General features: G+C 41.7%; 2 protein-coding genes and 1 long non-coding RNA gene across 5 annotated transcripts in view; 2 read left to right on the top strand and 1 right to left on the bottom strand.

The window, feature by feature from the left end:
- The window catches only part of MAP3K5 (mitogen-activated protein kinase kinase kinase 5), a 208,795-nt gene extending 204,890 nt beyond the window's left edge, over positions 1–3,905 (top strand). The window contains exons 28-30 of the mRNA XM_047734723.1: positions 577–689; positions 2,366–2,442; positions 3,124–3,905. Of these exons, the coding sequence (XP_047590679.1) occupies positions 577–689; positions 2,366–2,442; positions 3,124–3,184 (251 nt within the window). The 3' untranslated portion in view covers positions 3,185–3,905. The remainder of the gene's footprint in view (positions 1–576; positions 690–2,365; positions 2,443–3,123) is intronic.
- LOC125103008 (uncharacterized) lies at positions 3,123–9,957 on the bottom strand. Its single transcript, XR_007128256.1, has 3 exons — positions 9,820–9,957; positions 4,501–4,587; positions 3,123–3,254 (listed from the first exon to the last, which is right to left on the bottom strand). It is a non-coding gene; the product is annotated as an uncharacterized LOC125103008 (long non-coding RNA).
- MAP7 (microtubule associated protein 7) overlaps positions 9,876–22,786 on the top strand; it is a 171,618-nt gene continuing 158,707 nt past the window's right edge. For 2 of the 3 annotated variants that reach the window (XM_047734729.1, XM_047734728.1), the window contains exon 1: positions 9,893–9,980. In XM_047734729.1, coding sequence (XP_047590685.1) covers positions 9,914–9,980 — 67 coding nt within the window. In that variant the 5' untranslated portion in view covers positions 9,893–9,913. Of the gene's footprint in view, positions 9,981–10,272; positions 10,420–22,786 lie in introns of all 3 variants that reach the window. The other variant, XM_047734724.1, reaches the window with a different exon arrangement.

Below are 22,786 nucleotides of genomic sequence, written 5' to 3'. Positions count from 1 at the left end.
ATATTACTTGATTTCATATAAGATGATTCACGGTCATTTTTTCCTGAGATTATTTGAGGTGAATATGGCTCTAACACTTTTTTGGTCTTTATTTTAATTTTCAAATAAGATTACTACAATAAAAGACTATTTTTGGTCATTTTTGCATTTGTATTCTTTATATTCTGGGCTTTTTCTATTTTATTGCAAAGAGTGAAAAAAGAGATTATTATAGGATTATATGGCTTTCTGCTAATTATGCTCATGTTTGTCACATGAAAAACCCACAGTACGATTTTGGTGAAACTATAGAATTGTTTCAAAGAAACTATATTTCTTTGAATTTAGAGCAACTATAGATTTGGTATAAAAGTATGAGGTAGGGATATCATTACATTATTACTTCTGCCCCTCCATTTATTAGTAGTCTTTAAGCATTTTGTTTATATTTATACTGCCAATCTCAATTGTTTCTGTTATTTTCTGATAGAGCAAAATCTTTTAAAGTGTTAATAAATGTCTGTGGCCTGGGAGGGTCCCAGATGGCCTCTGTGAAGAGAAGCTAAAAATGTCCCTCCCTCCCCAATTCTGTCCCAGATATTCCTGGATTGCCCGCATGCCCCCGGGATTCTCCTGGCACAAATACTGAAGAGTCTGAGCTTACCGAGTGGCTGAGAGATAAGGGAGCTGATGAAGACACTATAAGTCGGGTAAAGAAAACTATCCGTGGGACCAGCTTTTCTTTCACTCCATAATGTTGAGTGCCTACAGTGTGTGAGGCACGGGGCATATAACTGGTGAGCCCTCGTGCCGCCTGCAGACTAGGGCCTGCAGGTGGATTTCAAATAATTCCACAGATAAAGTGTAATGATACCCTGATAAGCTCTGTGGAGGAGAGGTTATCAAGTGTTTGGAGACAGAGAGAGGAAAAGGTTGGTGAATGAGCTGGAGTCTAAAGGCATATGTAGGAATAAACCATGCCATCTGTATGTATATGGGGGAGGGGCAGATGAGGAGGGAAAAATCATTTGCGGGCTGGGATGCTGTATGTGCAAAAGATTGAAGCAGGCAAAAGTTCTGTGATCCAGGACTCCTCTAAGGAGTTTTTATATTTTTGAACTGAAAATAAGGAAGAGTGGAAAAATCAAGACAAAACCCAAAATTGTAAAGTTTCTAATTCTCTCTTTTGTTTAACTCTTTAGTTCTCTCACAACATTATTAGACTCTACTGGGCAGTGGCTATTTATTAATATTTAATAAAATAGACCTAGTCGGTCAACTTGTGTCAGGAACACTTTCTAGATCTATAATGACCTGATTCCCCTCTGCTCCTTACAGACTTTGGGAAATTGGTAGGAAGAGTAGCACTTATGTTTGAAGATTACATACATATATACACACATACACACAAGAAGAGGTTATATTTTTTTATTATTTTATAGAAAGGGCCCCAATACAATATTACATTAATTTTAGTTTTATGTTTAAATTTTTTAAATAACAAAGAATAAAGTTTTTTTCCTCTTTACTTGATAATTCATTGGGCTACTAAATAGAATTTAGGGTTTCCTTAGAAATCTGCTTTGAACAAGTTACTGCTACCTAAACTGCTCTCTTGCTTATGGAGGATGATGTGTCCATTCAAGTTCTCTGAAATATTTATTTCTCAAACTAAGACTCAAGTCCCAATTAAAGAGTAGTACGGATGATCCACTAAATCATTGCCTTTTTTTATTTAAAATTAAAGCTTCAGTTTAAATTCAGGACTCTGATTTTATAGTAATGATTTTTAAAGTACCTTTTATCAGCTGTGAAAAACAAATTCAGAAATTAAGTGTAAACAATACCTTTTCAGGAACACTTTTTATCCACCTGAGAAAAATAAAGCTACACAGCAAAAAACCTCTCAAATATAAACATTATGGGGGAGCGGATGAGGTAATTGGGCGATGGGCATTAAGGAGGGCACGTTCTTTGATGAGCACTAGGTGTTAAATGCGACTGATGAGTTACTGAGCTCTACATCTGAAACTAATGATACGGTCTATGTTAACTAGTTGAATTTCAATAAGTTAAAAAATATACAAATGTTATCTTATGAACAGCAGATGTAATTAATTACAAATAAGTTTTATCTGTTCATTAGAAGGCCATTCAGAAATTGTGTTGCTTGTGATCTTTATGCATTTGGAAGTCATATGGATGTATTCTTTGTTTTGTAATGGGGGGACTTTTTCCTAATCACTCCAGAAGATTATGTTTTTAGTAGATTTCCTTTTAGATTCATTTTTAAATTATTGCCATTTATATTGTGAATAGAGTTTACTATTTATTAAAGGCATATATAAAATGTCTTACTTTTGTGCATGTTTTACTTTCTCCACAGTTTTTGGCTGAGGATTATTCACTAGAGGATGTTCTCTACTATGTTACACGCGATGATTTAAAATGCCTCAGACTAAGGTACCACTCTTTTCTTTATGTCCCTTTTTCTTGGTGGAAAGAGCGCTGGGCTGAGAAGTCTGGGCTCCTGCCCTGGCTGGGCCCCTCCCCAGCCCTCACCATCTCAGCAGTCCTGGGGCCCATTCTGTGGTTCACATTTGCTCTGAGTAAACGGAGTTTGTTTCCCCAGGCTATTACTGGGTACTCTTATAACCAAAATTTCTATATTAGTAAATGCAAATCAACTCAAAGAATTTCTTGATAATAAAGTAGACTGAGGCTATGCAGTTATTTTAAAGCTGCCTTAAACAACTGCTCTCATTTAGTTCATGATTGTACCATAATTATTAGAAATAATAGGATAGGTTCCCATTTGCCATCCTGTAACATGTATAATGTGATACAGTTTCTTATCATAGTTTTCTCTATCAGGCCAACCACATGCACAAGTGACTCACACAGAATTCTGTAAAGACCCATTTCAAATGTGCTAAAAAACCTGAAATGATGCTTTGCGAACTGGTAGTCTGTGGGAATGGAAAGGAAAGGCAGGGAGGGATAATGACAAAACACAGAGAGAATTACATGAGGACCGATGAGACTTTGGGATCTCTGTGTTCTGATCAGAGCGGCGCCAGGCAAAGGTCACTTGTGTATGTCAAGAGCAGTGTTTCAAATGAGGCGTTCTTGTGTCTTAAACAGGGGAGGGATGCTCTGCGCGCTGTGGAAGGCCATCACCGACTTTCGAGACACGCAGACTTGACTGTGGCTCTGTTTGTGTCCAGCCTTCCGTGGAGAGTCTAACAGAACTGGTCTTCGCAGGGGGGGAGAATCTAAGGGAGAGGAGAAAGAAGCCGCACTTTAAATCCAGTATTTGTTTACTTGTGTTAAAAGAAAAAAAAAAAGACAAAATACACTGAAATTTCCTAACTGCTTCTATTTCTACTATTCATAAGGACTCTTTGTAAGGACTCTCAAAAATAATCCTAAACATCAGGATGCTTGGGATTATTTTCGTCTAAACATTTTTATGGAAATATTTTTAACTTAGCAGCTGTTGCACTTCAGCTATGTCTCTTTTACACAAAACGGATAGAACATTTCATGTGATTGTGCATCACTGGAACAAAACCAAAATGTGACCATAACTTTTTAGACTTCTGTGTGTGTGTAGGATACTCAGAGTAGAAATGCATAATTTCGGTTATTGTGTAAAGTTTATGTTTGTTTGGCTTTTTTTTTTAAAGTGTGCAGAATCTGAGAAGCAGCGGTTTTTACTTACTGATCTGTATTAATTGTAATATTGACTCTATTTTGTAACTTAAGTTTCTGGCCCATAGTACGTTCATTTGAGTCGTGTATGCACTACTGAACTGTACCAGTTGCACATGTCTGAATCCTAGTAATGTTAGCTTGTTCTAAAGCTATCCATTGTGTCATATTTACTCTAAAAAGTAAAGACTCTTAACATACTGTTCGATAAATTCTGAAGAGTTCTTATTTTGTTGTGGCAAATGAGATGAACTTCTGTGTCAAATTTCTAGTTGTTTCTTTTGTTCTTCAATAGAATCTATTCAAGTAATCAGAGAACAATTGATCTGCAGGTTGTCCTTCAGGGCACCCGAGTGGTAAGAGAGAGGGTAAAGGAAAAAAAAAAGAAGAATTTACGTAAAAGAAAGTCCCTGTGTTTTTTCTCAAGGCCACAAGTTATCTTGAGTGGCTACTGTATATCTCAAAGGGTCTGCAAATAGCATCCCAGTGGAGAACACTGCATTTTCTGTCTCCTTAATTGTTTAGTTCTCATATTTGAGGGAAACGTTTTTATTTGAAGCTGAATATTATAGTTTATAAGCCTGCCCGTTAATAGGGTGAAGTCTGCAGCTCCTAGAGAGATGGATAAGATAAACACAAAATTCTAACACACAGAGGAATTTGTTATACAAGACAGAAATAACGTATGTATCGTGACTTGACCCATACGTAACAGTCTTTGAAAGAATAAGAGTCATCTTTATTTCTATGTGAAAATCAAGGTCCAATATTTCTTGTATTGCATTAGACTGCACAGAAAGTTCTCACCTTATTTTCTCGTTTGATACTTGGAACAACATGGCTGCATCTTTTTTTACATCCCGATTTCAAGGACAGATAATTGCTTCTTGTAGCCTTTGGGGATATTTCGAACGAGGGGAGGTATAAATTAAATGATACGTCATTTCACTCATACTGACACAGCGTAATTCTCTTTTTTTAAGGATTTATTTACTTATTTTAGAGAGAGAGAGAGAGAGAGCGAGCATGTGCAGCAGGGGACCACAACTTGAGCCAAAACCAAGAGTCAGTTGCTTAACTGACTGTGCCACCCAGGCACCCCAACACAGGATAGTTCTTAATTAAGCCAGAGTTCATCTCCCCAGTTCTAATGGTAGCTGCTTCTTTTAGATTGTGCATAAGGATCAAGCTACCCATCTTCAACCAATCCTTTAATGATAGGGTTTTCCTTGGGATCTTCCTCCTACCTTATCTTTGTGGGCTTTGTGGGTTCCTCTGTCCCTGCATGGTTCATAATATATTCCCAGGCCAGCATCATTAGGTTTTTGTCAGAACATTGGGCCTCAGTCACAAAAAGTAGCAGTTCCATTATCATCCAAGTTCCGTTAAAAGTTTCACTTTGAAGGCGTTTGGCGTTAGTCTAGACCAATGACTCTCAACCCAGCTTCACATTAAAATTACTGGGATACTTTTTAAAATATACTGATGAGGGCACCTGGGTGGCTCAGTTGGTTAAGCATCTGACTTCAGCTCAGGTCATGATCCCAGTGTCCTGGGATCAAGACTCGCATGGGGCTCCCTGCTTAGCAGGGGGTCTGTTTGTCCCCCTGCCCTTTCCCCTGCTCGTACTGTCTCTCAAATAAATAAGTAAAATCTTTAAAAAAATAATAAAAATAAAATAGACAGATGCCAACACCTTAGAGAAACTGTGTTTATTGGTCTGGGGTAAGGCCCATAGGTCCTATTTTTAAACAGCTCTGCAGATGATTTAACAGTATCAAGTCCCATCTTCTTATTTCAAGAGACACCTGGACAGAGAAATAAAGACTCCCTTTCCATAGAGCTGGTGGTAAGATGGTTAGTGTTCATTTTCCATTTGGTGTAGCATGAATCTAGACACCTAGGCCTGGAGCAAAACCATCACTTCCCTTTTGACCTTGGGCAGATTAATTAACCTCTCCAGGTCTCAGGTTCCTCATCTGAAATGGGGGAAGTCATGTACCTTCCTCATGGGGTTGTTGTCAGATTTAAATAAAACCATGCAGATAAGAAGCTTAGTGCAATGCTCGGCAGATGGGAAGCAATCAGACGCTGTCTGCCACTGTTCTCTCTTTCCATTCAGAAGTGTTTATGAAATACTTACTGGGTACTACCTACTGTGGTGCAGGAACAAGACACAGTTCCTGCCCCCTGAAGTTCACTGTCAGAGGAGGAATCGAGGCAAAGCAGAAACAACAGAACAAGCAGTAAGTGCTATAGTTCCATCTGACTGCCAAGGGGTGGGAGGGTCAAGAAAAGCTTTCCGGAGGAGTGAGGTTCGGGAGGAGTGAGGTTCAGAGCTGTGTCTGGAAAGGTGATTTGTAACAGAACAGTTACGCATGGGTGATGGAGGCAGCCTCATAAGAGAAACAAAACCAGAATTTGCTGGGAAAAGGAGAATTCATGTTTCTTTTTAACCCTATTTTTATTTTCCTCCAAATTCTGTCATTGCATATTTTGTTTCATTCATTCCTAAGGCATCACATAAAACAGTTTGGCGATGAGGAATTATTGTGAAGCCCCTGGAATGCCTATGTGTGAAGCAATGTGGCAGCAGAAGAGATAAGCATGATGCCTACCGTGTTCAGAAGGCACACACATTAGGTCATCAAGAACATCTGCATCAATGGTCAGACTTTATAGATACCCTATAGAGAAGGAGAAAACGAAGTCCCTGCCAACAAGTAATTCATATCAGATTGAAGAGACAAATTTGCGAAAACAAATAACACCCACTCTATGTTAAAGGCCAGATGAATGCAAACCCAGAAGCCCTGGAGAGCTTCAGAGGACAAGCTGGCTGGGAGCCAGGGCCACGGAACCAGCTGTACTGAGGAGGCAGACCTCAACTGGGGCATCAGAAAGAAGGAAATCAACAACTCAGGACCGGGGAAGTAATTCAGCATACAGAGTTCCAAGAACAAAGGCAGAAAGTGGGGGTTTGCAAGATGTTCTGGAGAAAATGAACAACTTTTATATTAGAGCATACACAAATTTTAACTTGACTCATATCTGGCTGGAAATAGGAGTCCTAGAAATAAAAAGTGGAAAGTGGGATAGGAGAGAGAGCTCAGGGTGTGATGGGGATGGTGGTTAGGGAAGGAAGTGGTATTGGCATTTAATGTAGAAATGGGGAATCTGTTAAAGGTTTTTGAGCAAGTGTGAAGCAGTGTAAGGGAAGATTAATCCAGTGAAGTGGAGAAATTAGAACAGAACTGGGACAGAGTGGTTCAGAGACTGATTCAGATGTGAATGAGAGTCCGGTAGCAGAGCAGTAGGAATTGAGAGGGGGGAATTAAAACCATGAGTTGACAAGACTGAGGAACTATAATTTGGGCAGTGATGACAGGGACAGGAAAGAATAGATGTTGAAGCTATGCAAGTAAGAGAAGAATTTGAGAACAGGCAAGTTTGAAAGGAAGCTTGTTTGACATGATGATCTAATACAGAGCATTCCGAAAGAAATGTGCAGATACCACTGAGAATGGACTGGTGGAAGTTAGGGCAGAGGTCAAGGGCATATATTCCTGATCTAGGAGTCACCTTGTTGGAGATGACAATAAATCAGGGCTATGAGAGCTGGAAAGGTTGTGGCCTAAAATTTTGGGAAAAGGAAAGTTTGAGGATGGTTTGGGAGGAAGGAAGAATTTACATCAGCCAAAGACAAAAGAACTGGTCACAGGGGAATGAGAAAAACCAGGTCAGTGGTGTAAGCCAAGAGGAAAATGATCAGATGTGCAGAACAACAGATTAGAAAATAATAACAGGTAAATTTGATTTTGTGACCTGGAAAGTTTATTTACAGACAGGCAACAAAGACTAATAAAGCTGGTTAAACAAAGATTTAAAAAAAAAAAAAATGGCACATTTATTATCTTTGGTGAACAAAAGGTATGACAATAGATTTGGGAGGGTGGGATGTCAAGGGAAGACGTTTTCAGAATCAGCCCTGAATGTCCTTGTTGGGGTAGAGGCCCTGAATGGAGATGGTTTTAGGAGAAGAGAGGGTTGAGTTTTCAAAGGAGGCAGGAACGGAGGGGGTGATGGCATCAGGAGGCCCCCTGGAAAAGGGAATCATGATTATTTGGAGAGATTCTGAGATGGGGTGTGGGAACTCCAGACAGATGGCTTCTCTGTGCTAAGTACAGCACAAAGTGCAACATGGTGGTGTGTGACATTTAGCAGATGTTGTCCCTCACCGCATTTTCATGCAACAGCTCACCCTGTTCAGACACTGCATTGAGTTTGAAACAAATAGCCAATTCAGGGCTAAGTGCAGGATTTTGGTGTGTTTCTTATAGCACTTATTTTCATGTAACTTGTGACAGACTAAAACATAAGTTAGCGAAAAAATGCAAGAAGAGATAAGCACATACCCAAACCAAACCAAACCACAAAAGACACAAACACCAGTAAGTCTTGACTGGGGTTGGGGGGGGGGGGGTGGTAATGTATCACAGAAAGAATCCACTGGCTTACTGAAGTAGGTAGTAAATCAATGTTCTTCCAGAGTTCAACTCTTTAAATTCAAGTAAGAGAGTGTCTCAAACTGATGACTTCATGTAGTAAAAGATGTCTTTGGGATGCCTGGGTGGCTCAGTGGATTAAGCCTCTGCCTTCAGCTCAGGTCATGATCTCAGGGTCCTGGGATCAAGCCCAGCACGGAGCCCCGCATGGAGCCCCCCATGGAGCTAGGCATCTGGCTCTCTGCTCAGCAGGGAGCCTGCTTACCCCCACTCTCTCTGCCTGCCTCTCTGCCTACTTGTGATCTCTCTCTGTCGAATAAATAAAATCTTAAAAAAAAAAAAAAAGTCTTTGCTGAGACCCAAGCTGAGGTCTACAACCACCTCCACCCACCTGGTACTTTATTTTTATTGATTAGGCATCTGAGATGAGTGATGTGAATGTGATTTAGGAAGATCGAACAGCTAAATGATCAGTTTGCCTAACCCACTGTAGAAATGGCACTAAGGGAAAAATCCATTACTATATAAACCATGGCATCAGTGCCCCTTAGTCAAAACTCCTACCAGGTCAGCCAGGGAACAAGTAAACCAAATAAAAACAGTCCACTCCTGAGCCGAGTGGCCCGGTTGATACGCAAGGATGGTGAGAATGAATTGTCACTTTAACAAGAACTCCAACATTGTTCCCAGGCACTCGCGGGCCTGCAAGAGATTCTGCTGAAGTCCTTGAAAGGGTTTTAAATTGTTGGGAACCTCCTGGTTATGTTCTGCCAACCGAGTCAGTGGGAGCGCATTTCTGTGTAACCAGGCGGAACTGGTTGCTGCTCTGTTTTGTTCCATATGTTTCCATTTATGCATGCAAGCTACTTTTTCCCCCTCAGCGTTTTGTTGCTTTTTGCTTATTTGCCTAAAAGGTCAAAAATTGGTTTCTCCTCAGCTAATAATCTGTTATACGTGTATTGTTCCTATTGCTTTTTCCCCTTGTCTTCCTGAGCAAGCCAGAAATCGCCAGGTAGTTACTAATCGGAAACCAAGAATAAAAAGCCACATCACTGGGCAGAAGTTTCACTGACTTGTGTGCCCCGGGGCTCATCAGATACAAAGGCTGCTGAAAAGATAATGGCGTCCTAAAACGCAGATGGAAACCGGAACCCAGCGTGGAATCCAGGCCGGTGTACTTCAACTTTCCACGTGGCATCATGCACTTGGAGCTGTCACCCTGAACTCCAGCCCTGGCGAAGTCAAAAGTGACCCGGCTGCTTCAGAGTTCAGAGGCGAACAGAGCGTCCAGATGCCCTCGAGTCCTTTAGGCTGATTTCTCAGACCGCCCCTCTCGCAGGCGGCACTAAGTGTCGTCGCCCCACCTCCAGACCTCGAGGAGCCCGCAGCGGTCTCAGGGGCGGGCAGGAGCTCCAGGCCAGGTGCCTGGCTCCGCCCGCCGCTCTCGCAGCCCACACCCCGCGGCGTCAGTCGGAGCGGCTGCCACGCCGCACCTGCCCGCGAGGGGGCGCGCCCGCACGTCGGTCTCCAGCGACTCCCCGCGGTCCGGCTCGCGCTCCCTCTTCCCTCCGCCCTCGGCCGTCCCTCCGCCCTCCGCCGTCCCTCCCCACACCGCGCTCACCTGTCTGGGCCGCGGGCCCTGGAGGCGGGGGGCCGGCGGGAGCACGGCCGGGGAAGAGGGCGGAGCGGCTCTCCGGGCGCGTCATCGGAGCACCATGGCGGAGCTAGGAGCTGGCGGCGACGGCCACAGGGGCGGCGACGGCGCTGTGCTGAGCGAAACAGGTGACTGCACGGCTGGGGCGGGCGGGGGTCCCGCGGGCGGGGAGGCGGGGGCGGTGAGCCGGAGGGGTGGGCTCGCGCCGGGCACTGGCCGTCCCCTCCTCCGCCGGACCGCGGCCCGGAACGGCCGGCCCCGCGCGCTGCGCACCCGGGCTCGGAGCGCGCCTGCCCTCCGCCCTCCGCCGTCCGCTGCGCGTCGGCCGCCGCGGTCTGCCATGTCCCAGTCCCGCGGGCGACCGGCCGGCCCCAGTTCCGGTCGCCCCTCTTACGCTCCACCTCGACTTTCCCACAACAGGTGGAAACTCGCCAGCGAGCGCAGGAGGGAGGAGGAACTGGAAAACGCCGGCCGCTCCCCTCTCACCTGCCGACCCGGCTCTAATTCAGTTGAATGGGGAAATCGTATCCCCCAAACCAAACAACCAGCCGGAAAATCCTCGGCCAGGTGCGACCGACAGGATTATCCGTTTCTGGCTCCCTCGCGCCTTCCCCGGTCGAACCTGGTGCCGGGGTCGCAGGCGCCGGTGGCGCAGTGAGTGCCGGCGCGAGAGTTCAGACCCTCTCCCGGGCGGACTGAGATCGCGGAGTGGGGTGGGGGGGGGGGTGGTTGCAGGTCTGGTTGCAAGACCGTGGGCCTGAGTGTGCGGGCTTGTCGGACTCGTAGATTCATTGACTTGAAAGGGTCCTCTGAGTTCATGTTTTTAGTCCATGCACCTACCCGAGATAGGAGGGAGTGTCGGCTCAGGTGGTAACACCGACCCCCCCGCCCCGACCTCCGCATTAACATTCGGGGACCGGGGCTCACATCTCCAAGCGAGCACCAAGTTTCTCTTCCCAGCCTCGTCTTGTATGAGGACGATTTTTCCCCTCGTGATAGTTTTTTTTCTTAAGAAACTGTCTTGCAAATCCCCTCCTCTCTCTTAGTTTCTTTAGTTCTTACCGGTAAACTGTTTCTGGTACCTTTCTACACCAGGGATGAGGACGGGGAGGTAGTTTCTTATTTTAAAAAGAATTCAAATTGCAGGCTCCCCAGTTGCGCTGCGTTTTCTGCTTACACACACATAAAATCGGAAACCATTGTTTCCCTAAATGTAAGAACCTCCTGATTCTGCTACCCACCCTCCCCGCACCCAAAGACCTTTTGATTTAGATGGTATGCTTATTTTAATGCGGAAGTTCCAGACAACCTGTAACCGTTTTTGGAAATATATCTGCTCTGCTAGGGAGAGTCTGGACACTTAAGGTCTAATGACTTAATCTCTTCAGCCAAATACCTGAGGTTAAGTCTGACAAGATGCCTTGAACTTGTTTACTTTGAAGTCATGCTACTTCCTGTAGAGTGGTTTATTTTGTCTTAATGTGTTTGGAAGATTAGGCCGTCGTTATTTTGATTTGGGGTGGGCAAGGGGTGGCTTTATAGAACTTGACGGGCTGGGTGCCGGGAGGGGTGGGGGGCGGGGAGGCCCCTCTCCAAGCGGGGCAGCCTAAGAGCAGCATCCTTATTGTGAATATAAATGGCTTGGTACCTAATCTCCCACTAAGTGACTGGTTCTGAAAAACATTGTTCCAGAAAGTTAATTCACACCAGTTTATGCTCAAAAAACAAAAAAATAAACCGTCTTCTAGAACCTGCACATGGACAGCTTGTTCAGATATAAATGAACTACAAACTAGCATTTCAGTGTCTGAGCATGTTAACTAATGAACTGGTCATGTTTCTAACAATTAATACACAAATCATGTGACTATCAGTGAAATATTTTGTTATGAAGGGGGAACTTAATTGGCTGCCATCTCCTTCATAGAAAAAATTCTTTCACACCTTTGCTTAGAAACTCTGATTTCCGAGGGACACATATTATGTATGGTCTTTTGAATGCTTGTGCTTATGATTTAAGTAAAACTTATTTCTGGCCCACATCTTTTACCTATTTTTTGTAGCTCTAAATTAATGTTTTTGGTGTTCAGAAGTGCATATGTGAGCAGGTACCAAAAATAGATTTTTAAAATCTAGATCGAAATATTTTGAGTGAACAACTAAGGACTCCTTGAATTTTAATAACTTAGAAAGTTTTCCATATATTTAGAACATGTTATCTATATCTGAATGTAGGACCCCAATGTTAGTGCTTTATTCTTATGGACATATTTCACCTCATACACATCCAAATGCTGCAGTTCATTATTTTTTAACAATCACAGTTACGTCTTTTATCATCAAGAGGTGATTTGTTGGGGGTTAATTTTCTTTCTTTCTTTTAATTAGGTTATTTTGAGGAAATGGCCATTCTTAGGTGTCTCTTAGTTTTTTGTTTACCTGTGCAAAGACTGGTGTAATTTTAAGGCAATTTTTTTTTAATTTGTAATCGCTACACAGTGTTTCATTAGTTTCAGGTGTAGAACAGTGATTCAGCATCTCTATACATTATGCTGTGCTCACTGCAAGTGTAGCTACCATCTGTCACCATGCAGTGCTAGTACAGTATCATTGCTTATACTCCCTGTGCTGTGTCTTTTATTCCTGTGATTTATTCATCCCATAACTGGAGGCTTTTATCTCCCACTCCCTTTACCCTCTGCCAACCATCAGTTCCTTCTCCATATTTATATGTTTGATTCTGCTTTTTGTTTGTTTATTCATTTGCTTTTTAGATTCCACATATGAGCAAAATTATATAGTATTTGTCTTTCTTGGTCTGACTTATTTGACTTAGCATAATATCCTCTAGGTCCTAGGACAATTTAGGTTAGAATTTCAGGTGATTGAAAAATTAAGACCTGTAATTATTCATAATTATACAGTTATATATGTGTACATATCAAAGATGGGTTGAAAATTGGGGGTATACCATCTATAAAATGAAACACTTAAGGATATGGAAAGGTACTATATTAATCCGACATTTAAAAACCATATTTCTGTCAGCACATATTTATCTTCTGCTCAAAGGTAGTCAAGCTACATTCCTCCTGGTAATACTTTTTCTTTTTCTTGAGGATGAACCGTTCTTTCAACATTATTTTTCAAAAACCAAATTGACTTGGAAGCAAGTTTTTGGTGTCACCACTAGAGGACATCAAGTCCTTTCTCAGGCTGTTATTTTGAGTTGTCACATAGATGAATATTCACCAACTGCCTCTGTCCAAGCTTTCGGTGTTTAATTTTTTAGTGCTCATGCTTAAGAGCTGTGGAAAGTGAGCACGCACAGCTTATCTCCCAACTTGATGCCGCCTTTTTTAAAAAGTCGACTGAATTAAGACCACATTTAAAGCTGCATCTGACTAATTCATGAGACAACGCTTTTCATGCACAGGAAATAAATTAATACCAATAATCTGAATTCTGTTGATACTCTTTTGGGGGAAATGACTCAGAACCTGGAATTGGGCTTTTCTCTCCTCAGCAGGCTCTCTGGCAGAAGAATATGGGCTTTATTTGTGATCTTGGTCATAACCTTCACGGCATTAAAGTGATCTTCATGGTTTCACTTGGCTTGAAGGTTCTGCAGATACCTGCAAATCAACCCTGTAAGATAGGGGCTCAGGCCACAATTTGATATTAAATCTATCCTTTCTGAAATTCAAGTCCTAAAGTTCATAATGCTTCATTCAGGCCGCTACACAACTTTCTTCCCCATTATATTGTGACTACCTCTTACTTTATATCTTGATAAAGAGAGTATTATTAGACCAGAGCTGTGCGCAGGAACATGGACTTTTTAATATCATTATTTAGCACATGTATGAAACACTAATTTACATTGGCATATTCTCTAAAAAAAATTTCTAACATCTTTGCTTCCTGGTGCAGGAAAAATAATCCTTTGTTGAAAGGGTTTGTTTTTTTTTTTAAACTCAGGTCTCATTATATTGATGTAAAAACTGAAAATATTGAGGCTTAGGATAATTTGACCAAGAAATATGTACCTTGCATATAGTAAGCAGTATGGTGGCTAGAAGGTTGACAAAGACATGCTTCTTGGATTTAGCAAGCGAAACAAAACTCATAAATAATTGTGGGTCATGAAGCCTTCAGTGAAGAAAGAGCTGCTTCTGGCCATGGTCATCGGGGAGGTTACACACTTTAAAAAGTATGGGTAAATGATACATAAAGTTAAGTGGAGGAAAGGGGAAAAGGTGCAAACATGGAAAAGAGCAAAATTTTGGTGCTATTGACTCATGTGTGAGCCTCAGAATGAAAGAGTCAAAGAAGATCAATTAGCAGTCATAATACATGGAGGCCAAATTGTGGAGTGGTTGCCGGTCAAGCTGAGAGGCTGGTATGTTATTCTGTAAACAGTGGCAAACTGTTGATGATTCTTGAGAATAATGTATCTTGATCAAAACATGCTTATTTAGGGGCGCCTGGGTGGCTCAGTGGGTTAAGCCGCTGCCTTCAGCTCAGGTCATGATCCCAGGTGCTGGGTTCGAGCCCCACATCGGGCTTTCTGCTCGGCGGGGAGCCTGCTTCCTCCTCTCTCTCTGCCTGCCTCTCTGCTTACTTGTGATTTCTCTCTGTCAAATAAATAAATAAAATCTTTAAAAAAAATGCTTATTTAGTAATTCTGCACCCACGAATTTGTAAGCTTGATTGCAAAGTTTAGTAGAAAAGCCCAGCTGTGCCTTCTAACGAATGCATAGTTCCTCCATCTAGGAAAATCATTCTCTTCAGTTGACTTTTGCAACTTTAAGAATGGTAACAATAACATATGGGGAACATCATGGAGCCAGACAGATCAGCCAAACCTCTGAAAATCAGTGAAATCTGGAAATTACCTGGCTGGTTCTCATTTTGAAGTAGATGTGTAGACTAGAGGATGGATTAAAGAAGGAAGAGTTCAGGAATGTGTAGACCAACTCTGAGGTTCCTGCAGAAATCCAGGCAGGCTGTTGGAAATGGGGACAGAATGATGAATTCAAGATTCTACAGAGACATGTGTGAAAGGATATGGGTAAAAAGTTGCATTTAAGATTATACTCCTGGTTGGAGTTTGGTTTATTGGTTTAAGGATGGCATGAAAGTAATCAAGAGGAGGACCTGGTTTTGGTGAGAGAAGTAGAAAATTTTCTGTTTTAAACATGATGTAAGAGAGATGTGCAGGTAGAAATGTCTAATGGGCAGCAAGAAGTATGGGGATAGGGAGAAAAGTGGAAGCTGGAATTTTGGGATTCATTCCATAAGAGAATAATAATTGAAGCCCGGAGAGTAAGGAGAGCCTAGAAGGAAAAACTGAAAAAGGGGCTGGACAACATTCCAAGCATAGGATGGGGAAGAGCCAGCAAAGAAGATGGGCAGAGAAGCCAAAAAGATAGGAAACACATAATCTAGCAGTGCACACCTGCCAAGGGAGAGGGACAAAGAGGTCAGGGATTCAAAGAGTGAAAGAAAAGCCATCACTGTGGTTCCCTGTTAGTCACTGACTGCCCCTAGAAGAGGAATTTCACTTGGCGCAAGAGTAGGGGATGAACCAGATTGTAAGTGATTAATGGATGGGCAGTTGGAAAGACAGCCGACTTTGGAGACTGTAAAATTGGCTGGTGAAAGGGAAAACTTACAGATCCTTAAGTAGGCAGGGGACTTTTCCTCTCTCTTTAAAATTTACTTTTGCCTACGAAAAATTGATATTTTGGATGTACAATTTGTTGAGTTTTGCCAAATATGCAGTCATGTAACCAACCACTGTAATCATGGACTAGAAGAGTTCTCTCGCCCCAGAGAATTCCGTCGTGTTGCCCCTCTAGTCAGGCTCTCCTTGTTCCCTTAACCCCTGCCAGCCACTGATCTGTTTACCATGTGTCTAGTTTTGCCTTTTCTAGAATGTCAAAAGGGGAAGCATATACCATGTAACCTTTTGAGTCTGAATTTTTTCACCTAGCATAATGCATTTGAGATTCTAACATGTTGTATGTCTCACTAGTCACTTATCGATGAGTAGTTTGCTGTTATAAGGAAGTACCATAGATTAGTAATCCATCCACCCATTGAGGAGCATTGGGTTATTTCCAGGTCTTGGCGATTATGAATATTGCTGCTGTAAACAGTGACACACAGGCTTTTCTCATTTATCTAAGGGAGCTAGATACCTAGGAGTGGGGTTGTTAACTCCTATGAAAGCATATGTTTATAGGAACCTGCTAAACCATTTTCCAGAGACCCTATAATTTTGCATCCCTTCCAGCAATGTCTGAGTTCAAGTTGCTTGGCATCCTTGCCAGCACTTGATATTGTTAGGTTTTGTTTTCAAGGTTTTTTTTTTTTTTAAGATTTTATTTATTTATTTGTCAGGGACAGAGGGAGAGAGAGTGAGCGAGCACAGGCAGACAGAGAGGCAGGCAGAGGCAGAGGGAGAAGCAGGTTCCCTGCCGAGCAAGGAGCCCGATGTGGGACTCGATCCCAGGAGACTGGGATCATGACCTGAGCCGAAGGCAGCCGCTTAACCAACTGAGCCACCCAGGCGTCCCTTGTTTTCAATTTTTATAGCCACTGCACCAAGTTCTTTGAGTAAAAGAGTCTAATTGCCTTCAAGTAAAATAGTGCCCTTCTGGATGCTAAATGATGCTCACTGAACTTCGAACAGCTGTGGAGATAGTGTTGCCCAGAGCGGAGGTGTAATGAGGAGATTTTTTTTGGCTTTAACATTACCATCTTCTTTATTCTTCCATAGTGTTGATTTCCTGCAGAGTCTTCATTCTGGAGTTGATTATGAACAGAAGTGCCATTAGGCAGCACATCCCATACCAGTCCAAGTTCTCTTCCCACCTTAATGTCTGTCTTCCAATTCCTTGAAAGATGGCTTTCCAGAATTTGGAAAGAATGTTGTTTCAGTTACAAAGCTGGACATATTGGTCATATAACTTGTTTTATGGTCCTGGTTATTGCTTGTTTGCAGAATTTATATTGCCAAATCAACTAAAGGGTCAGGTCTCAGTTACTGAAGTGTACTTACAGTGTTTTGTAAAGGTCTTGATAGTCACTGGACTTTTAATCACTGAGCATGATCTAAGGTTCTATATGCTAAATATGTATGGTATTTTGGCTTATTTCTTTTATATAAAATCCAGCTTTAAAGGTTGTAGCTATTCAATGGGTCACTGCCTTTTTCCTTTTTAATTTTAAATCCAGTATAGTTAACATAGTGTTACTAGTTTCAGTTATACAATATAGTGATTCAGCATTTCTATACATTACTCAGTGCTCATCACAGTACGTGTACTCTTTAAACCCTATCACCCACCCACCCACCCATCTTCCTTCTGGTAACCATCAGTTTTCTGTAGTTAAGAGTCTGTTTTTTGGTTTGTCTTTTTTTTTTTTTTTTGTCCATTTGGTTCTTAAATTCCACATATAAGTGAAATCATATGACATTTGTCTTTCTCTGATCAACTTATTTTGCTTAGCATTATTCTCTCTATATCCATCCATGTTGTTGACCTTTTGCCTCTTTAACATCTATTTTTGCAATGCTCTGAATTATAGTTTACAAATTTTAATGGCATCAGGTGGTTTTTCTATTCATTAAATACTAGTCTCCCTGGTATCTTGGAGAAAGAGCCAGTTAAAGAATCTATAAAATTTTCTTAGGTGCCACTTTAAATTTTGATTTGAGGATTAATATATTTCGACAGCAAGAATTCACTGCACTCAACAATTCCTCATCTTTGAAGCTCCTACAGAAACAGTTGTGAAAGAATTGTGAGAAATGCCTGGGAGAATGGACACACCTGACCAAACATTGCAGATGAACATAGGAATGCAAAACTGAGCAGAAAGGAAGTTAAGCCATGCATTTGGGATATGTGAACTGGACTTTGCAAGCATCGTTAGTAAAATGATGTATATTTAAATTTTAGATAATTGAGATCTGATCACTTCTTGGCCTTTTGGCTAAGATCAAGTGGAGAATTGAGATCTGGAGTTTTAAACTTAGGTGACTTAAAACTTCCCCTTTGGAGTTGGCTTTCCTGTAAAAGGAACCATCGTTTACTATGGCATAACCTCTCACATATCCCTGACACTATGTTGAAAGTAGAAAATAGCCATATTCTAGAATAACTTTTAAACTCCAGGCTGAAATTCCAGAAGAGACCCCTTCTTTCAATGTCCGCACTCACCGACACAAGGCCTGCTTGGGTAACGTGCATAATAATAGGCTGCAGCAAAAATGTGGGGCTGCTTATCAAGGTCTTAACCCAGGCTTTTGGTTCTCAGAAGTCTTGACCTAACACACGCAACAGGACCTGGTTCCTTGCTACCCACAATCAGCTGGATTGGTTTCAATTCAGGGCTGATGCTCTGTATGTTGACCCCCTTAACCACAACACTGGTCGGTTCATTTAAATACAGCTCATTCCTTGGGCATAAGGTTATGTTGTTGAAATGATTATTGAGCCCTTGTGCTGTAGCATCGTCAGTTCTCAATCTTGACAGTGAGTTAAAATCACATGGGGACCTCTTAAATCTCACTGTGCCCAGGCCCCAGCTTAGGCAATTATCGGAGAATCTCTAGGGGTGGAAACCAGGTGGCTGTATGTTCTAAGACTCCCCCAGTGATTCCAATGTGTATTCAAGACTAGTTTGGATTGATTTCCTACCTACGGCTCTTCAGTGTGACCTTCGTAGGTTTAATTTGGATGTGTCAGGTGTACCCTGATCAAGGAAACCGCCTGGAAAATCCTAACAGCCATTGCCCTCAACCTAGTGAATTTATTGTTTGTCTCTTATTTGGCTCCAGCCATTTTGTGAAGGAAATATAGATGTGAATATGAGTACACTTGAGTAGCAAAATATGTGCGCACTGGTATGTGTATTTATGCCCTTTTATGTATAAATATGTGCAGTTAGACGAAAGGTTAGATAATGAACTTTCTGTCTGGTTCTGCCACCTTCTTCCTCCCTGCCCTCAAAAGCAGAAACTTCAATTTCAGGTAAATAAAGTTTTTCATAGCAAATTTATACTCTTCTCAGAGACTTTCATAGTGACCCATGACCTCTCATCATCACACCCCTGGCTCTGGAGACCACTCTTGTTTTTTCTGTCTGCCAGTAAATATTTGACATAAGAATGACCTCGCCATTCTCGCCTTCCACCCTACTGCACAACCTATGCTAATAGCCTGTGGGCTAATCGTTCTTTGCTTTATTTACCTCTTTTCATTCTCCTCATTAGATGTTACTTGACATAAGGCTCAGTCTGGTGACCTCTGCTCTTTTCACTTTTTCTTAAAAGTATTATTCACACTCATGACTTTGAACATCATGTCAAATTAATATCTCTAGCTCTACATGTCAGAATCTCTAGAGGCACGTCTGAGGTCTGTTTGCGTGTGCGCTTGAGGTTTTATGGTGCTCTCAGTTGTGACATGAAGCTTTTTAAGATTTTCTTTCTTTCTTTCTTTCTTTCTTTTTTTTTAGATTTTCTTTCTTTTTTTTTTTTTTTTCCCTCTTCCTTGCTGTTGATGTGTGCGTAGCTATACAAACCGGGACCACAGTGAAAAGTGGAATAGGGAATACTGGATGGGACTGATCCCTAAGGAAAAGATGGTCTTTAATTTCCCCTCTGCCCCTTCAAGGTTATACTGAACCCATATGGTTTTGCACTCAAAAACTATTACTTTGTGCAGGACTCTGAGTCCTGTTCTCACCTCTGTCACTTGCTACTTGAGGGATTCGGGACAAGTCATTTGACCAGGCTTTTCCTTGATTTCTTTCTTTCTTTCGTTCTTTTTTTTTTAATAAAGATTTTATTTATTTATTTGATAGAGATCACAAGTAGGCAGAGAAGCAGGCAGAGAAAGAAGAGGAAGCAGGCTCCCCACCAAGCAGAGAGCCCAACTCGGGGCTTGATCCCAGGACTCTGGGATCACGACATGAGCCGAAGGCAGAGGCCTTAACCCACTGAGCCACCCAGGCATCCCTCTTCATTGATTTGTTTGCTTTTTAAAACCAGGATACAAGCCATACCTTCATTAGGCTACGGTGAGGATGAAGTGAGTTGATGCATGTCAAGTACATAAAACTGTGCCTGACACAGCACAGAGTGTGGTTATAATTAATGTGCTCACGGTAGTTAAGGACTGGTACTGCATCGTTGTGAAAATATGGGCTTCCCCTGGCATGCTAGAGTGTTCCCTCAAACAAGTTTTTATTTTTACTTGTGAAGTCTCAGAGAATCAGAGTGTCATGCTGATTCAAACCTGATTGCAGCTGTGTGATCATGTCGCCATGGGCTTGGCACACTGGATGGTGCTTCTCACCTGTCAAAATGTTTCATGGAATGTTCCAGTAGAAGGTTGCTGCACACAAACCTGGGAGATGCTCAGATTGTGTTGTGACTGAGTTAAAGGCCATGCCAGCCTTTCTTGACTTATTTTCCATTTCTATGGTATTCAGAAGTATTTTTTTGACTGTGTCATAGTTCTACATTTTAAGTTCTTTCCTAAAATACTTGCCACAGAATTATTGCACTTTAAATCATAAAGATGGATTTGTTCCCTTTAAACCACAAAGATGGACTTCCCAGACTTACTTTGACTTGAAACAAGCCACTTCATTGAATATGTTTCTCTAAAAGGAAAATCTGGGAAGCGTGTACAACCTGCTTCCCACAAGGCTTTCATGAGAAGTCTGTAGTTTGTGTTTCTTGAAACAAATACTTTCGTAGGGGATGGATGAAGTAGGTGAAGAAAATTAAGAGGCCCAAACTTCCAGTTACAGATTGTGGAGGTAAAAAGTACAGCATAGGGAATGTAGTTAATAATGTTAATAATAACTTGGTATGGCAACTACACTTGTCATGGTGAGTATTTCATGATATATATAAATGTCCTATTACTAAGTCATATACCTGAAACTAATGTAAAATTGTATGTCAACTATAATTAAAATGTTTTTAATTCTACATACCTTGAAATAGAAAAAAATCAGTAAATTGTTTCTCTTATTAAAATTTTTATGTGTTAAATTTTAGAAGAGACTTTCTTAAATTTTGCAGAGGCTTTTTTTTTTTTTTAAGACTTTATTTAGGGGCACCTGGGTGGCTCAGAGGGTAAAGCCTCTGCCTTCAACTCAGGTCATGGTCCCAGGGTCCTGGGATCAAGCCCTGTGTTGTCTGCTCAGCAGGGAGCCTGCTTCCCCCTCTCTCTCTGTCTGCCTCTCTGCCTACTTGTGATCTCTCTATGTCAAATAAATAAATAAAATCTTTGAAGAGAAAAAAAAAATAAAGACTGTATTATTTGACAGAGAGAGACACAGCAAGAGAGGGAACACAAGCAGAGGGAGAGGGAGAAGCAGGCTTCCTACCAAGCAAGGAGCCCAGTGCAGGGCTCGGTCCCAGAACCCCGGGATCATGACCTGAGCCAAAGGCAGACCCTTAATGACTGAGCCACCCAGGCACCCTACAGAGGCTTATTTATAAGACCCATAGGATATTGGGGCGGAGGTGTATGAGTCAGACCTTTGTCCCTAAGAAAATAACTCATTCAACTTGTAATTTCAATTTTTATCTTTTTAAAAATTTAACTCCTAAATGTTTAAATATCACTTCCTCAGATGCGTCCTAGGTTTAGATGCTCTGCATAATGCCTTCAGATTGTGTATATAATATAGTGGACACTATGGTGATTAAACCAACATAACTTAAACCACATTTAAAATATTAAGGATTATATTATTCTTCAGTAAGAAAAATTGTTAAAAATAAGAAATATTCAACATTAGAATAAACCCAGAAATTTCTTTTGCAACAATGGCTTCCTACCTCTTACCATCCCTGGGAGGATGCCCTTGTTGTGTATGTAAAAGGGTATATCCATATGCTTCATTAAAGTGACATCGTGGGGCACCTGGGTGGCACGGTGGGTTAAAGCCTCTGCCTTTGGCTCAGGTCATGATCCCAGGGCCCTGGGCTCAAGCCCCACATTGGGCTCCCTGCTTAGCAGGAAGCCTGCTTCCCCTCCTCTCTCTCTGCCTGCCTCTCTGCCTACTTGTGATCTCTGTCTGTCAAATAAGTAAATAAAATCTTAAAAAAAAAATACATAAAAACATATATGAACATTTAAAAAAATAAAATAAAGTGACATCATATAAGTCCCAGGTAGATTATCAGGAACTAAAATACAAGTAGAAGAAATGGGTTCACAGTAGAAAGCATTATAATAGAGAAATGGGGGATGGAGCTATTTTTAGTCTAAAGACCTATGAGAGGGCAAATGTCTTTGAATAGAAAACCCCCCATAATCTTTTAATCCAGTGAACCTCACAAGGAAACACTACTTTGGCATTTTAGATTCAGTCTTTGGTAGTCCAGCCATACCCAGAGTGCATCCACAATAGAGTTTAAGGTCTTCAAGGAGGTTTTGGAAGAGAGGAGTACAGAATGGCACATGGAAGGAGAAGAAGGCTTTACTGAATCCAGTGTCTGGGAGCTCAGACCCAGTGGTGAAGTGCACAAAGATGACTTTTTGCTTTACGGTACACATGCTATCTGTTGTCAGTGTCCCTATCTTGAAACCCATTTATGAAACAGTTTGCAGTATTGTAATTCTTTTTAAAACAACAGCTTTTGGTTCCATAAACTTCACTTCTTTTGTTTGTAAACCACAAGAACCAGGTGTCTTTTCAGTGAGTCCGTGAAAGCCTGGCTCTGGGCTGTAAAGGGACTTGGGTGTTTCTTATATTAAGGGTTTCAGGGCGGGTGTCTCCCCCACCATGCCAAGGTGGAAACAGGAACCAAGTAGGACCGCCTCAACCAAGAAAATTAGGAGGGTAGAAAGAATGTTATTATAACTGTGATTGCTTCTCTGCAGCATTGTTT

The sequence above is a fragment of the Lutra lutra genome, chromosome 6 (genome assembly GCF_902655055.1).
Source record: "Lutra lutra chromosome 6, mLutLut1.2, whole genome shotgun sequence".
NCBI lineage: Eukaryota > Metazoa > Chordata > Mammalia > Carnivora > Mustelidae > Lutra > Lutra lutra.
Note: the sequence above shows the minus strand (reverse complement) of the source record. Positions and strands in the feature narration are given on the sequence as shown.